This window comes from Chanodichthys erythropterus, chromosome 2 (assembly GCF_024489055.1).
Source record: "Chanodichthys erythropterus isolate Z2021 chromosome 2, ASM2448905v1, whole genome shotgun sequence".
In the NCBI taxonomy this organism is placed as follows: domain Eukaryota; kingdom Metazoa; phylum Chordata; class Actinopteri; order Cypriniformes; family Xenocyprididae; genus Chanodichthys; species Chanodichthys erythropterus.
Genome location: NC_090222.1, coordinates 39,097,628 through 39,116,194, shown reverse-complemented (window position 1 = coordinate 39,116,194; position 18,567 = coordinate 39,097,628). Strand labels below are relative to the sequence as shown.

The following is an 18,567-nucleotide window of genomic DNA, read 5'->3' as shown; positions in this document are numbered from 1 at the left end:
ACAACTTTCCCAGTATTTGCTAGGATGTTCTAGGTGGTTGATCACAAGTATTTTACCTCAAAATATGATACAGATATTCTCGCCGCACAAAAATGTTATTGGACGTAAATATTTTGGGTGAAAAATTACAGTGACTCTCAGCTATAATAAGCTATAATTGCACAAAAGACTTAAGTTGTTATTTTTAAATAAATTAATGCTTTTATTCAGCATGGATGCATTAAATTAATCATAAGTGACAGTAAAGGCGATTTATGATGTTATAGGAGAGATTAGAAAGATTGTTTATAAAAAAAAAAATGTTTGAACTTTCTATTCATCATTTTAACTTTCTATTCATCAAATAATATATATCTCAAGGTTTCCATATATTAAGGAGCTTTTTGCAACATCAATAATGACATTATGTTTGAATATATGTTACAATAGAAAACAGCCATTTTAAGTTGCAATATTTCACAGTATTACATTTTTGTCAAAAAACAGAACAATTAACTAAGCAAAAAATAACAAAAAGAAACAAAAAACAATATTAGCATATGATTCTAATATAATATAATATAATATAATATAATATATTATATTATATTATATTATATTATATTATATTATATTATATTATATTATATTATTTATAATATAATATAATATAATATAATATAATATAATATAATATAATATAATATAATATAATATAATATAATATAATATAATATAATATAATATAATATAATATAATATAATATAATATAATATAATAATAGTAACATCATGAATCTAATATATAAAAATATAATTAATATAATAATTGATATAAAATATAATATAATATAATATAATAACAAAGAAACAAATATCAACATCATGATTCTAATATAATATAATATAATATAATATAATATAATATAATATAATATAATATAATATAATATAATATAATATAATATAATATAATATAATATAATATAATAAGAAATAATAATAGTAACATCATGAATCTAATATATAAAAATATAATTAATATAATAATTGATATAAAATATAATATAATATAATATAATATATTATATTATAATAACAAAGAAACAAATATCAACATCATGATTCTAATATAATATAATATAATATAATATAATATAATATAATATCATATAATATAATATAATAACTAAAAAAGAAACAAATAATATTAACATATGATTCTATAAAATAATATATCATAATATATTAAGAAATAATAGTAACATCATGAATCTAATATATAAAAATATAATATAATATAATATAATATAATATAATATAATATAATATAATATAATAACAAAGAAACAAATATCAACATCATGATTCTAATATAATATAATATAATATAATATAATATAATATAATATAATATAATATAATATAATATAATATAATATAATATAATATAATATAATATAATATAATATAATATAATATAATATAACATAACATCCTTGATGACTTCCACTCCTAGTAGTAGACTCAAATATTAATCAGCCATAAATAATTTTAGATAATAATTTAGGTAATTTTGCCTAAAAAATAAATACATAAATTCTATAATTTTTTGCATTCAAATATGTTATAGTGAATTCTCAAATAAATTCAAAAGCGAATTTTGCTTGTTGAGTGAAAACCGTACACCTGTGCAGCTCAAACTGTATCTTTCTCACACAATAACATCAATGAGGAATGAGTTTTTGACTGGAAAATGTACTAATTTGAATGAGTAATAATAATAGTGACGTCTGCCTCGGCTAACACCGCTAATAAGCGTCCTGTCCCAGCTCAGTGCTGACAGCAGATTGCGTGCGGTGACGAAAACAAGGTCAAAACCCTGGGTGTGCAAACCAAAAGATGTGAGTCAGTGATCAGTTACTCCTGCCAGGAAGTTGATGGTTTGTAAAGTTTTTGATTGAAATAATATCTGTGAGAACAGTCCTCGCTCTTTGTCCTGATAACCCCTTCATTTCCTGGACGACTGTTCTCTTTGTGTTGATCCCAAAACAAAAGAAGATAAACCATCCAACTATCAGCATTCTGTTGTCACTATATTAGCAAGGCATGATGAATTTTAATGATGTACAGAGCGTGTAGTGGCAAGCATCACAGCAACATGTCACAGCTGATGTATGGGGCTGAGGCGGAGCTGGGGATATGATTCAGCATTTATAATCGTCAACAAAATGATTTGACAGCCATCTACAAAAACAACATACTTAATGGCTCCGTTCCACAACCTGAGCCGGATACTGCCTACATAGACAGCTGCCTTCAAAGACAGCATCTTAACTGATTTAAAACTTGATCTTCAAAAGAGATTTCCGGAGGTTTGTTTGTAATGACGCTACAAATTCAACCATCAAACATTTTTTATATTTTTTTAAATATGAGGGAAAAACAAAACACTAAACTTAGCTAAAGTGAACCTATAATGCTCCTTTCACAAGATGTAATAAAGTCTCTGGTGTCTCCAGAATGTGTCTGTGAAGTTTCAGCTCAAAATCCCCCACAGATCATTTATTATAGCTTGTCAAATTTTTGTGTGTGTCCCTTTAAATGCAAATGAGCTCCGCTTTCCAGAAGAAGGCGGAGCTTTAACAGCTCAACAACAACAAAGCAGGAGAATCTCACGCAGCCAAAATGAGGAAAGTGTTCAGCCTTACATTGTTCAAACCGGAGTCGACACTGATGGAGAGACTCAGGAAGAAGTTACAACTTTTAGACGTTTCTGAATGGTTAGTGGATAAATTGATGTAGTTGCTGTGGAGTTGATTCAACTCATCCACTAGCATGTGCCGTCATGTTCATCTTTTGTGTTGAATTGACCCTCGTTTGGCGTAAAATGACGGCATGTCAACAACACTCGACTACAACAACTCTTCCTCTTCTCTAAAGCAGCCCAACATGGCCCCGCCCCCTTTGTTGCATGTTCACTGGGGCGGGGTTTATGCAAATTTTGGGGTTTGTGATGTCACATCCCGGGAAGAATTTTGCTGTGGTCCTTAAACAGAGAATTCTTTCTCCCTTTGCATTGAGCGTTGTAACTTTGCAGATGTTGTTTATGCTCAAACGGCAACATTACACACTAACTAAAGTTAAAAAAGCGAAATCATATATAATTCTGTACCTGCGTCCTGTTGAAGGCCACACGGGCAAACACGGCCTGGGAGATGCCCGCCCTCTTCAGCTCGTCTCTCACCCACTGGTAGATCTCTGAGGAGACCTCGGAGTTGGAGGACACCTGCGCGTCCAGCGGTTTGTTGAGCGCGCGGTTGACGGGCGGGTGGTTGAGGTACTGCTGACTCAGGGACTGCTGGGCCAGGAGACGGTTGACAGCGTACTGCTGGTTGAGGATCTGAGCCATCACCATCTGCTGACTCACCAGCTGGGGACTGATGGGGGTGGACACCAGGCCGGGGTGCAGGCCGGGGAGCTGGGCACGACCGGGGGCCTGACTGCTGTGGGACAGGGGCACCGGGGACGGGGGCTGCTCGGCTGTGCTGCCCGGGATGGGCTGCTGACTGAAGCTGAGGTGGTTTGTTCCAGGTGGAGAAAGATCAGACAGACCGTCCATCTCAGCTAAAGGTGGACACAAAGAAGACGTGTCAATGCACAGGGTTCAGATTGTTTTAACTGACAACTGTCTGATGAGAAAGTAAGTTTTGAGATAAATTATTAGGCAAAAAACATCTCAGATAAACACCTTAACCAAGTTTAGTGCTTTGTTCTTGCCTTATATATAAGAACAATAAGAACAAAACACTGAACTTGGTGACGGCATTTATCTGACAAAATAATTTGGCAAAAAGTGCAAGGTTTTATTTCACTATACAAAAAAATAAAATAAATGCATGGAAAAACAAAACGCTGATGAAAAAAATATTATATATATATATATAGTGATGCTCAGTCTAGGAAAATTGTCATCTTCACCCTTTATTATCACAATAACAATTTCAGTAATTTATCCTAATAACAGTGAAATTTTTATGCTACTGAACTTGCCTCTTCATTTTTTTTAAAGAACAAAATGCATATTAATATAAACATGAACAAATTAAATTAGTGGCATGTAGTGAAATCATTTCTCAATTAAGTAAATATTGTTTGAAGAAATTATTCATGTAAACAGTCATTAATGGAGAACACAGTAAGTGCTTTTCTCTTTTTCTTGTCAATATTGTGTTGTTTGATTCATATTAACATCAAAAAAGGCAGCGACAGGTCTAATGTGAAACAAATCTGATTTTTATTTTGCCTGTTTGCATCCACTTCAGACCAACTGACTGTTTACATTGATACTTCAACTCAAAATTGTATTATCAGAGGTGTAAAGTACTTGGGTAAATGTAATTAGTTACTGTACTTAAGTATCTTTTTGGCTACTTTGTAGTTGTACTGAGTATCAAAGATATTACTATTATCTACTTGACTACGTTTTTGAGCAAGTAAATGTACTTTTTACTCCAGTACATTTGTGATGAGTGATGCAATTACACATTACATTTTTCATGACACCTAACTTTTTCTGCAGCAGCAATATCGCCATCTAAGGTCATTGAAGGTACTACATCTTGTGCGTTTTGCCTTTACTCACCCCTATCAACATGGACACTTTACATGAATGTGAGTGCATCAGCTGGTAATGCAGACTTTGACTTTTTAATTTTACGTAACATTATTGTATTTATCCGCTATATTGACAAGATCTTTTTGATGGATATTGGTTTATTTGTGGCCTTTTTGAGCACTTGAACTCAACTGAGACTTGAGAGTTTGTAGATGTTTAAAAGGTTGTTGTGTCGACCTTGATTTATTGCAACATTGAGGTGTTCAGTTTTATTTAGATTTTAGGAAATAAACTTAATTTCTCATCTTACAAATCAATCATTTCTTAATTTCACCGGCATGCCTCGCAGGACTAGTGCATCTTTTAGCCGACATTCAGCACAAGTAAAATACTGTTAAAATCAGATACTCTAAGACTTTTACTCAAGTCGTATTGAAATTGGTGACTTATAACTTGTAATGTAGTAATTTTCGCTGTAAGGTATCAGTACTTTTACTCAAGTATGGTTTTCAGGTACTCTTTACACCTTTGGTTATTATACATTACCAAAGAAAAGCAGTGTTTTTATTTTAGTATCAAGTTTTATACTTTTGCCCTAACTGTGCACTAAATAAATAATATTTAAAAGATAAATATATAGGGCATATCACCTAAATGGACAATTGGGCATGCTAATATATTGTCCTATCGCTCCTCTATGTTGATCACAAAATGAATCACTATGAAACAGTAAACACTTTTATAATGAGCCAGACATGACCTGAAGTCAAAAAGCAGAAGTATCAAACTAAACGATGCGAATCGAAGCCGTTCCAGCCTGCCATTACTACAGTAACCCAGCACAACCTCTCTAATATAATGGGGCACAGTGTGTGACCTGTATCTGCATAAATTGGCAGCACCAGAAATTAGTTTATAATGTCCATGGCCAAATCATGTGAGCAATAACAACAAGCCAGTGTGGGCGCTCTGCTAAAGCAGCGAGCAGGACGTCTTCGCATGGACCCAGCCAGAGAGCCATACACTTGAATCGTCCTTTATGCTCTTAATTCTAAAACAAGGTACACAAGCTGGCTAATATGAAATTTTGGGAAAGTCTAAATATAAACCGGAGCGTGTTACGCTGGAAGCCCAGAGCACGGCCTTTTAAACAGGCCAGCCTAGAGAGGACGGAGGAATAAGGCAACTATTTGATACCGTCTGATTCTTTTCATCAAAAGAAATATTGAAAATATTCTAAAAAAAAAAAAAAAAAAAGGACTAATAGTTTAAAGGACTGACGTGTTACGCCTTTTTGAAACACAGGTAGTCAGCCGCACAACTCCATCACAATCTTACGGATTTTATGGAGTGCAAAAAAAAGCATATCATCCAAATATAAATATTTCAACAAGAAGATAAAAACCAGATTAAGCGCATGGAAACTCTCCAGAGATACGCACAATAAGCACAAGGACGCAAACATGTGTCTTAACTGACAGCGAGCACAAAGCCGAGGCTGTTCTTTTCAATATCAGCAGAAAGTGAGAAGAAAAAAAACAAACAAACAACAAAAAAAAAATTGGGTAATAATCAAAGCTCTCCCATAATCCCCCTCATTCCTCTGCTCTGATGTTACGGTATGCCTTTTTTGCTGGGGGGCGCACACTTTTCCATGCAAATTGAAAAGGTTGGAAGAAACCTTTTGCAGCGGCACAGACAGAGCACCGGAGTCCCTCCTGTGGAATTCGCCACAAAGCAGGCTGGGATTAGGAGCACAATGGGAGAGAGAATGTGGGCTGAGGGGAGGGAGGTAAAACCCCACGGCCCGGCTGCGTCTGAATGGGAGCGCTGCTGCGCTAGAGACGCCTCGCCACACTCCCAAAAATCCTGCGAGATCAGCCTCTCACTGACCACTCGTGAAACGACGCGCTCAACCCGCTGTGTCCTAACCAGTTACCACTGGCAGTGGATTCAAGACATGCATTTCATCATTAGCAGTGTTCTGTGGGAGTCAAACTCACAACCTTGGCGTAACTATGGAGGTTTAAATAAAAGAGAATGGTGCTACTGTAGCAATGCCAAAGTCATGAGTCTGATTCGGTCTGATTCCCAGGGAATGCATGAACTGAATAAAGGTGCATCTTGAATACAATGCAAGGCGCTTTGGATAAAAGTTGTCACATTTATTATTGTAGCGCCTTATACAAAGCAGCTTCACAGTAATAAACTGTATTATTGTATGCAACATAGCATCATGCATTCCAAGCCCCACTCTATATAACTGTATATTAAACATCAATTATGTTCTGATTTTTGCTCTCAGTGTAAATTTCTTGTCACAGAGTCAAAATAAAAACTAGAAAGCAAAATAAAATGTTTGGAGACATTTGGCTATTGTAAGTAAGTATATCCAACCTCATCCGGATACATATAATCACTTAAATGGATGGTTCACCCAAAAATGAACATTTTGTCATCACCCTCAAGTTGTTCCAAACCTGTATAAGTTTCTTTGTTCTGTTGAACACAAAAATAAGATATTTTAAAGAATGCTGGTAAACGCAACATTCTTTAAAACATCGTCTTTTGTGTTCAGCAGAAGAAAGAAACTTATACAGGTTTGGAACAACTTGAGGGTGATGACAAAATGTTCATTTTTGGGTGAACCATCCATTTAAAACGGTATATACTATAGCAAATCTCAATTGCATGACTGATTGTATTGTAGAAAAATTTAACTATATTATCGCCCAGCGCTTAAAAGTTATGAAGATATTAAAGAGGACCTATAATGCCTCTTTTACAAGACGTAATACAAGTCTCTGGTGTCTCCAGAATGTGTTTGTGAAGTTTCAGCTCAAAATCCCCCACAGATCATTTATTATAGCTTGTCAAATTTGGGTGTGGGCAAAAACACGCCATTTTTGTGTGTGTCCCTTTAAATGCAAATGAGCCCCACTTTCCAGAAGAAGGCGGAGCTTAAACAGCTCAACAACAACAAAGCTGGAGAATCTCACGCAGCCAAAATGAGGAAAGTGTTCAGCCTTACATTGTTCAACACTGATGGAGAGACTCAGGAAGAAGTTACAACTTTTAGACGTTTCTGAATGGTTAGTGGATACATTTTTTAAAGTTGATTCAACTCATCCACTAGCATGTGCCGTCATGTTGCTAAACCCATATGGACGCCCACTATACATAGCGTACCTGTTTGCTAAACAGAGCCATACACACCAGGCTAACGTTTATGATTGCTATCAAATGCTGTGAATGGTCTAATATATTTTCCAAAAGATCGCTCGGACAGAAACGCTCATTTTTTTAGCAATCGATCTTGCCAGAGTCAATGTTATCCAAGCTAACGAGACTCTAAATAATATTCAGTGCTCGTCTGTGAACAGTTAGCAAGCTTTGCTCAAAGTTTTGTCATGGCGTTAGAATTGGTACACCGTTTTCGCTTGCGAAAACAAAATGTCAGTGCCGTGGGTGTAAACGTGCAGATTAAGGGGCGGTAATATTATAATAAGATCCCCTTCCTATGTCACAAGGGGAGTGAAATCTGAGCGTCAGAGAAAAGCTTGCCAAAACAAAGTTACTGGGTTGTCCTTTTTCACGCTTTTTGTGTTGGTAGAGTTATAGCATGATATGTCCCCTTTAAGATATTATAAACATTAACATCATGATTTTCTGTAAAGCTACTTTGAAACAATGTGCATTGTGAAAAGCACTAGACAAATACATTTGACTTGGCCACAACAAAAAAAAAACAAAAAAAAAAAAACAACAACAAACAAAATTAGTTGGTTTTACAATTTGTATATGCATACATCTATATCGTGGCAGCCTGCGTCATCTGATATCAGACGCGAATCGCCCCGCTCACGCGGCTCTCGGCCTGCCGTGAGTCGTTAATGCGGTTAGTGTTGCCACCATCGGAATTCGAGCACATGGGCTCATGTATAATATGGTTGCGGTGCGTCACGTGACCTACCTAACGTGGTGGCACGTGGACTGTCGTGGAGGACACACGTCCCCAGGTAACCCTCCAGCTGGGAGGGCTGGCGCACGACTGCGCAGATGAACACAAACACGCAACACACGCATTCACAGGTGTGGAGAGAGAAACAGAGTGTTAGTGGGGGGTAAAAGTGAACGTGTGAACAGGAAACAAGAGGCAGATGTCAAGAGCTGAAGTACAACAACCTGACTGACAGAAGCGTGTCTGAACTCTTGACAAGCTAAAAATCACATTGCTGTGGCAAAGATTTTTTGTCCTAAACACAAGGTTTTTTCGGTATTAGATTTGCATTTTAACTGAAGAACATAAACAAATGAGGTGTATTAAAACCACACAGACAGATAGACACGTACACAGAAAGACAGATGCTTACCTATCATGTCTTTTGTCTTCTTGAAATGTTTATACCAGCGTCCGAATTCTTGACACTTCGCCGCAGACACATTTGCATAGTAAGTGCTGTTAACAATTGAAGAAATCATACTCTGCAAGACAAAATTGTATGTCGTTTAAAATTCACATTCACACACAGTACATTAACCAATCCTGTCATTCTGTGCTGTGCACAATGCAACATTACTTATATAGTGTAAAGTGTCATATCTTGATCCAAGAAACGGTAAGAATTGCGATTCATGCACATTTTTTTTTTTTTTTCTGCAGTAATATAAACTAATAAAAATACATGTCCCTTTAACAAATGCCACAGAGTATGAAAGAGTACAGGAGGATCTGTGAGGCAGAGAGCAAAGCAGATGATGCTTTGGGGATTTCTGCCCTATATGAATGCAACTCATATTTGCAATCTGTTTTCACAGCCGGAGTTGCATGTTGAGACCACACAATGAGTTCACGTCTCCTCGCTGCCCTAACAGCATGTTTCCTATTCATCTTCTCTGCTTTTTTTCTTTTTATATTTTAATACATTCCACTCCCAAAAAAAAAAAAAAAAAAAAAAAAAAAAAAGCTGAGATTCTTTTTCATTAAACCCAACACTTAACATCTTAATAGCCCTGGGCTACATAGCGCAGAAATTGTTTTGATTGTTATAAATATTCAAAAGATGAAACCATCTGTTTTTAAATTACAGGTACGGCAGCTTTATCATTTTTATAACATGAGCACTTGGGGACTCAGAGGTTGGGAGGAGGGGTTCGTGGCTTACAATAGAGGAACACAACACCTTCAAGTTTGAGTTTATGGATAACTTCAGCATATGCTCCAATGCATCTCGGAGCAGACCTAGAGATATGAAGCAGTTATGAATCTTGATGTGACTATAAGCTTCTTTGAAGATTAGTTTTTGAGGTTACAGTATAGGTTTGTGTAGAAACAACTATTCTCCTTTGACATCATATAGAACTCTAAAATGTTCTCAAAGACATTAAAATTCACATAGTCTAAAGCTTGATACATGAAATTATATATGAAATCATATGGAATTTAAAAAAGCTCTATGAGATTATATGGAACTTAAAACATTCTCTTATGATATACTATAAAACTTTTAATTGTTCTTCTATGATATCATATGGAGTATTTTTTTTAAAAGTGTTTTTTTTTTTTTTTTTTTCATATGGAACGCCTGCTTATTATGGAAGCTTGTTTCAGCCATGAAATAAAAAAGGTAATTGCAACTTTTTTTTTTTCACAATTCTGTCTTTTTTCTCAGAATTGCAAGATATAAACTCACAATTTATAGTCATAGTCAGATTTGCGAGTTATAAAGTCAGAATTGTGTGATATAAAGTCAGAATTGCGAGATATAAAGTCTGAATTGCGAGTTATAAAGTCTGAATTGCTTTATATAAAGTCAGAATTGCTTTATATAAAGTCAGAATTGCTTTATATAAAGTCAGAATTGCTTTATATAAAGTCAGAATTGCTTTATATAAAGTCAGAATTGTGTGATATAAAGTCAGAATTGCGAGATATAAAGTCAGAATTGCGAGATATAAAGTCAGAATTGTGAGTTATAAAGTCAGAATTGTGTGATATAAAGTCAGAATTGCGAGATATAAAGTCAGAATTGTGAGTTATAAAGTCAGAATTGTGTGATATAAAGTCAGAATTGCGAGATATAAAGTCAGAATTGTGAGTTATAAAGTCAGAATTGTGTGATATAAAGTCAGAATTGCGAGATATAAAGTCAGAATTGTGAGTTATAAAGTCAGAATTGTGTGATATAAAGTCAGAATTGCGAGATATAAAGTCAGAATTGTGAGTTATAAAGTCAGAATTGTGCATATATAATCACAATTCTGATGTTAAAACTTGCAATTGCTAGTTTATATCTCTCAATTTTGGAAAAAAAAAAGTCAGAATTGCGAAATTTAAACTCGCAATTGCGTGTTATATTGTCCAATTGTGAGGGGGAAAAGGCTAGCATTTTTCTCTGTTTATTTGCAAGTTTATATCTCTCAATTCTGACTTCACTTGCAATTTTGACTTCATATCTCAAAATTTTGAGAAAAAAGTCAGAATTGCATGATAAAAACTCGCAATTGCAAAAAAAAATTTCAGAATTGCAAGTTTATATCACGCAATTCGGACTTGTGAGTTTAAATCTCGCAATTCTGAGTACTTTTTAATTTAGTGGCGGAAACAAGCTTCCATAACTTATGGCATAATTTGGACATTTAAATTGTTCTCCTAAGATTTCCATACATAACTTTTTAAAACTATATTAACTTTAAAATGACCAGGCTCTTCTCTGACATCATATGGAACTTAAATGTTTGCATAGTATGCAAATTTAAATTGTTTTCATATGGAGTTTTAAACTATATGTGAAGTTCTCCTATGACATCATACGGAATTTAAAGAGGCTCTATGACATTCCATGGAACTTAAAAACGTTCTCTTATGGCATACTATAAAATTTGTTCCATGATATCATATGGAGCGTTTTATCTGCTTATGGCATTTAAATTGTTCTTCTATGATTTCATATAGAGTTTTAAAAAGTTTGCCTATGACATCATATGGAACTTTGAAATGTTCTTTATGACATGGGGAAATTTAAATTGATACGTTTTCATATACATTTTTAAAAAGTAAATAACTTTTATTTTGAGTTCTTGCAAATTAAATGAGTTAAGTAAATCTTTTATGTTAATTGATATAAAAATGTATGAGCCAGCTAACTCAGTACTTCAAGTTAGAGCAATAAACATGCATGAGTTCTACAAACTCAAAACGTGATAGTTCTGCTTACTTAAAATTGAAAACATTGATGTAAAAAAATTGATTGAATTTTTTTTTTGAGTTAGCCCAACTTATTCAGGTTTACAGTGCATCATACAGAATTTAAGTATGCTATTCTACAAAATCATATGAAACTTAAAAATGCTTTCTTATGCATAATATGGACTTTTTAATTGTAAAACAAAATGTTAGAATGTGAATGAAAACAGAACCTCTTTAAGTTCCATATGATGTCACTATGGCACCATATGGAATTTTAAAAGGTTCTCCAACAGAATCAGGCTGAAAATCCCATTTGGAAGCTTTTTTTTTCCATGAACAGGTGCACAGTTCAGCAGGAGCAGCCAGAAGAGGGTTAACCGCTCACCAAAAACACATCGCTGTGTACGCTTGAGAAGGACTATTAACCTTTACTGCCAAAGCTCATGCTGCTGTAGAAATGAAAAGTGTATAACGGTATCCAAGATGAGGAGAAGAAGACCATCTCCAAAAGCAAGAGTGGAATATGCAGCAGATAGGAGGTCACGTTCAGGCGTTTTAAATGTCACAGCCTCTTTTATCGTCGATCTGAAACAACAGTCACGGTGGAAGAGAGCTAACAAACAAAAACAACATCTAACAATAGAGGAGGAACAAAATTACCCACGATGAATCATCAAAGATCTGTTTGAGATCTACTATTCTGAGGCTCATATTGAGTACAGTTGACACAGATGTTGTGAAAAGCTGCGTTCATTAATCACTCGGCCTCACGCCGCACATCTTCCGAGCCCTGTACACCACCACAAACCATGCAGATAAACACCTCGGCGTACCGAGCGCCAGGAGCCATCAACAGGTAATGGGACAAGCCTCTTTAAAAGATAACCATCGAGAGGCCTTATCAGAGCACCCAGGAAGTCTGTCACGCCGTTATCGACCTAAAACATCTATTTGACTTTCCGTCACGGGAGAGTCGCATAGAAATGCTCCGGATCTAGCCAGGCACTTCCTTCTTAAGTGGCATCTTTTGGTCTCCCTGGGGAGAGACTGTTCGCATTATTCCCCGTCCTTTTCATTTTTCTTTTAAAACGTCTTAATTAGAGCTTCTTTTTCGTCCAAACCATGAGAAAAGCTCATGTCAAACCCGAGCTCAGCCCGCAGAGATGGCATTTGATGGCTATTTGCTGCTATGCAACTACACAGCTGCTCTTTCAGGGCACGGGGTGGGTGGGGAGCTCTTTTGTTGCGGTCGTCTGAGGGGACACAGGGGTTAAGTTTGATCACAGGGAAACATACGTGTGCTGAAAGACGGCTGATGAGCGGGAGGGGCCTCGCACAAACCTGCCGGAGCAATTTACTTTTCTCCTTTCTTTAGTGGTGCGCGAGAAATCGGCCTGACGGCGGTCGCGTTATATTGTGCTGAAAACAAAACCATGTGGTTTTTTTTTTTATTGTTTTGTTTTTTATCCAGGGGGAAGGAACTAGGAATGGGGTCAGGATGGTCAATTAATCACCCAGCAATTAACTAGTCAATTAGTGAGGACAACTGGTGAGATGGTCCATTTTTTTTTTTTTTACTTTTAGATTATTTTTTTTTTCATGAATTTCAGCATGTCCATTAAACTTAGGGGCATTTACAAGACAACATTACAACTAAAAATGGAATTTCGTTTATATTTTCATTGTTCATTTACACGACAACAGTATTTTGGGGGTCTGAAAATGCAAATTCTTTCTATTTCTTTTAGCCTTGATATGTATATATAAATTTTATAATATATAAATTTCATAATGCATAACTTTTTTTTAAATATATATTTTAATTATAAATATATTTTAATTTATATATATTAAAAAAAATATATATATCTATTTATATTTTTTTTTTTTTACAAATTTTAGCATTTCCACATATATATATATATTTATATATATTTATTTATTTATTTTTTTACAAATTTTAGCATTTCCACAAACTTTTATAAATATTTTATATTTATTATATTTTATATATTTATTAATACAAGTTTTAACATCCTGACTTCCTGAGAATTTGCTAAATTCATCCCACAAATTATTGTAAATTATTAAATATTAAATGTAAATACTATTAACAATATTATAATAAAAAAATATTTTAATTTCAAAAGTTTTAGCATGTTGTCTTTGGGAAGTTTCTAGATTCATCTCTGCTGCAACAAAAATAATACTGACATTAAAATTCCTAACAAATATGATTTAAAAAAATATGTTTAATATGTAATGCACTGCACTTAAGAGGGGATGAATGTATTTTTTATTATAATAAGTTTTAGCGCGTTGACCTTCTAAGAAGTTTCAATATTTCTCAAATTAATTAAAAAAATACAAATTTAATATCACCTTTCCAGAGCACAAGGACGCTTTACAGTAATTATACTATAATCCGTAGACAATGAGTCATGGGAAAGCACATACATTCACGCATAATATTAATTTTTTCGTCATTATCATTTCTCAGTTTTGTTTTTTTCAGATTTTTCTCAGCTTCTTGCAGAATGAGTGTTGCATTTAAGTCAAATTAAAAGTACTTCAACTTTGAAAAGTGCAATTTGAAAACTCAACACATCCCACATGAACAGTACTAATAAGCAAGTCTGGTTGCTGTATGATGGACCCTCAAATCAACATATTTATATAAGGCTTCTTTAGGAATGATTAGCCAACTAGTCATAAAGACAGTTCACCAGTTCTCCTGCAACTGCATAAACCTAAACATGCAACAAACACTCCATTCACATCCTCTTTCATTCTGCTAACCATTCTCCAAAGTGGCGTACTTCTCCTAATTCTCCATTCATTAACCTTTTCAAGAGCAGGGATTACCGTTCGGAGTATCAAGGAGACACTAATCCTATAAAAGTTGGCGTTCGCTCTTAAATCGGCCCGATCTCTCCTACTCTTCCTGTTCAACAGCATGACTGTTCACCTGAAAAAGAGGTCACCTCTACTAGGTTACCTACCAAAGACGAGCCTAGCATGATGAAGCATCCTGGAAACAAGAAAAGCAGAAAACTCCCCCCTCCCCCAAAGATTGCAGCACACGCCGGCCGCCCAGCCTACAGCATGTGAGCGGACTCTAATTCAGTGTAAGTACCGGGCCGCTGCTCAGTGGGAATAGCTCACATATGGACTGTAAACAGAGTGATTAGAGAGATGTGGAGCGGCCCAGCCCCTGCGCTGCCTGAACAGCACCCTGGGACTCTTTACACCACCACACACACACACCTGCAGGTAAAGAACGGGCTTCCCTGAGATGAAACGCACTACGATTGTGCCAACACACAAGCTGAAACACTCGTCTTCCCTTAAGCATTTAAACAGCAGCTCTGCTTATTTAAAAAGGTGAATCTCTGGAAAATGTGTCTTGGTCACATTTAACCCCAAAAATCAAGAAATATATAAAAGAAATATTATATATATATTTTATATATATATTTTATATATATATATATATATATATATATATATATATATATATATATATATATATATATATATATATATATATATATATATATATATATATATATATATATATATAAAATTTATTTATTTATTTATTTTAAATATAAAAAAAATCATAAAAAATACATATAATTATGGTCCTAAAAATGGGCTTAATTTTATATACATGTATATTTTTATGGCCTCATTTACAAAAAAAAATTTAATTTAAATTGTATGTATTCAACTTCATAAATATATATTTATAAATAACTATTGATAAAAACAAATATATATAAAAAAATATATATTTTTTATACATTTTATATATATATATATATATATATATATATATATATATATATATAGATGCATGAATTATATATATATATATATATATATATATATATATATATATATACACACACACATATAAATAAAATTATATATTGTATATAATTTATTTATTTTTAAATGTAAAAAATGGTCCTAAAAATGGGCTTAATTTTATATATATATATATTTTTATGGCCTCATTTACAAAATTTTTTTTTAATTTAAATTGTATGTATTCAACTTCATAAATATACATTTATAAATAAATATTAGTAATAATATATATATATATATATATATATTATTTTATTTTTTCTCATTACCTTAATAGTCTTGACCTTAAACGTCTGACTTTTAAATAATTGTTTGCAAAAAGTAATTCTGCTGGGATTTTCATAGTTCTTTTCAATCAGCATAAATAAAAATCAAATAAAAAGTGTAAGAAAAAACTACTACAATGCTGTATAAAGTTTTACATTGCGGTAATGAGAATTTGAGCTGCATAACCGTCATTAAAATAAGTGCAAATGAAAATGCAAATGAAGGCTTTCTATAAGCACAACACAATTCTTTCTTTGGAATTTTAGGTTAAAAATGACATGGTGACAGGTTTCGTGAGATTCACCCATAACAGTTCACAGCTTGTAATGCATTATCAAGATCATTGTGGTTTGCCCATTGTTTACCCAACAATACTTGCATTCACAACAGCCAGCACTGCTGCAACAGCATCAAAATAAAGTGCATTAATCTACGAGTATGACAATGGCTATTGATTTGGATTTCTATGGCAATTCTGTTCATTTCCACTCTATCAAACTCTGGGCATTTGAAAAGGGACACTTGCAATCTTGGCAACTAGACGTGGAAGGCTCCAGCACCTGTGATAAGGGACATTCTTTTGCCAGAGAGCTCTGGTTCATGTCTTTGAGTAACTCCTTGAGCGCATTTCTTACTGTAGAGTGGGTCCACTGCTCTGGAGGAAGGTCTTCCAGTTTAGGACAACTGCAGGAAGGGATAGAACAAGAGAGAATGAGAGATGGAAAGAGAAAAAAAGAGAGGGAGAGGACAGTGAGCACTGGGCTTTGCTTTCCTGCTGCAAGCGTCCCTCTAAGACAGACAGATTTCATTTGGCGCATGAAGCAGATGCATCTGGAGTCTCTCTCCTCTCTCTCTCTCTCTCTCCTGATTGTTCTGATTAGTTAATTACTTTATACAACACATCTGCTGTATTGATGCATGAATTATACATCAGCTGCATGCGGCGACTATTATTTCACGTTACTTCTACCTTCCTGCCTTCATGTGCTTGCTAAAACAATTTAAGGTGTTTCCAGATAGATTTAGATGCTAGATGCATTAAAAAAAAAAAAAGGACCTGCATCTAAATACTTAATCCATATGTATGTGTGTAAAAAAAAAGAAATGCACGACCAAATCAACACAGCTGCATTCAGGGTGTCATTAATGAACGCTTGTTCAATAGGACGCAAAAAACGGCAAGCTGCCAAGTAAATATCGCAACACCCCCATGCAAAAAAACATTCAGAGACATTCGATGCCAGAATGCAATGCAAATTAAGGATGAGGAGTGTCATTTCCGCACCACCAGCGTCACAAAACGGAACTGCAAAAGGGGTCATGAACTGAGAAATCAACTTTTCCTTGAGGTCATCGTACTATAAGAATATCCTGTAAGTTTCAGAACTGAAAACATCCTTATTAGTGCAATAAAAGCTTTTATTGACATCAGACCCAGCGAATGACTCGTCCTGGAATAGATGGTGAAACTCCGCCTCCACAGAAGAAATCAACGCCTACTTCATCATTGCAACATAAGCCCCGCCCACCGGAGTGTTAGTGAGATGAGGAGGAGAGAAGAGCGATACAGGACTAAACTAACATTACCTTTCAAAGGATCCTAATGCAGGAATATGATTATTTATTTATTTGTATTCGCTACATTTCACTGTGGATTCTTTGGTAAATCAATCGACTTTTAGGATATGGACTCGACAGTAATGCAACAACATGTCAGTAACTGTGTTCATTCTAATGCCTGATCTGATATTAATGATTCATGTGCAGTCAGATGATCTTTGTCTGTGTGTCAGTAAATCAAACCAGCGACTAAACGCTCAACTTCACCTTGTTTCTCTTAGTAGGATGAAAATAATCTGTTATTTAAACGGTGATTAAATTATATATAGAAAGCGATCAAAGAACGCTCCCTTTACAATCGCTGGAGCTGTCAATCAAACAGTGTGAGTTTATCAGTGACTGAGTTCTGGACTCGCACCAAAACTCACGTTTTATTCAACAAATCTCTTAGTTATATCGCTGTTAGTTATGATGAAAGCATTCATTAGTGTGCAGAAATTGACGGATCACTGCTTTCATGATCTCAACAACATGTCTGTGATCGACTACAATGTTCATCACTGCAACCTTTCATGCCACGATCTAAATATAATGCCATAGATCTACATGTAATGCTATAATCAACACTTTTCACAATTAGTTAACCTTGGGAGCTGTAATAGTAAAAAGGTGCTAAAAGTTTTCATGAGAGTAATACTGAGCTATTTCATATGCGAAGATGTCAGCCAATCACAGCAGTGGGCGTTTACACTGAAGTCTCACAGCAGACACGCCCCTTAAAACAGATTTTATTTCTAAATTATGACAATTTTTGATGTAAAAAGCATACTAACATTATAAGTGCACCCCACATAAAACAACGCAGTTCATGACCCTTTTAACTTTCCATTTGATAATGCTAGTGATGACACATTCATCATGAATTCATCTTGTATAAAAGGCTTGAATCTTGAATTAAATTTCATAGTTCTTTGGAGAAATTGGATGAGCAGTAGTACTGCTGTAATGTGCAATTAACACATCCATGTTTGCACATAGACACACAAAGAAAAGGAGCGATCGGATCCAGCACACCTTA

General features: G+C 34.5%; 1 protein-coding gene across 3 annotated transcripts in view; it reads right to left on the bottom strand.

The window, feature by feature from the left end:
* Positions 1-18,567, bottom strand: part of satb1b (SATB homeobox 1b) — a 65,461-nt gene that overhangs the window by 32,239 nt on the left and 14,655 nt on the right. For 2 of the 3 annotated variants that reach the window (XM_067397864.1, XM_067397855.1), the window contains exons 5-8: positions 16,490-16,613; positions 8,971-9,082; positions 8,571-8,648; positions 3,155-3,606 (exon numbers count right to left, since the gene is read on the bottom strand). In XM_067397864.1, coding sequence (XP_067253965.1) covers positions 3,155-3,606; positions 8,571-8,648; positions 8,971-9,082; positions 16,490-16,613 — 766 coding nt within the window. The remainder of the gene's footprint in view (positions 1-3,154; positions 3,607-8,570; positions 8,649-8,970; positions 9,083-16,489; positions 16,614-18,567) is intronic. The other variant, XM_067397872.1, reaches the window with a different exon arrangement.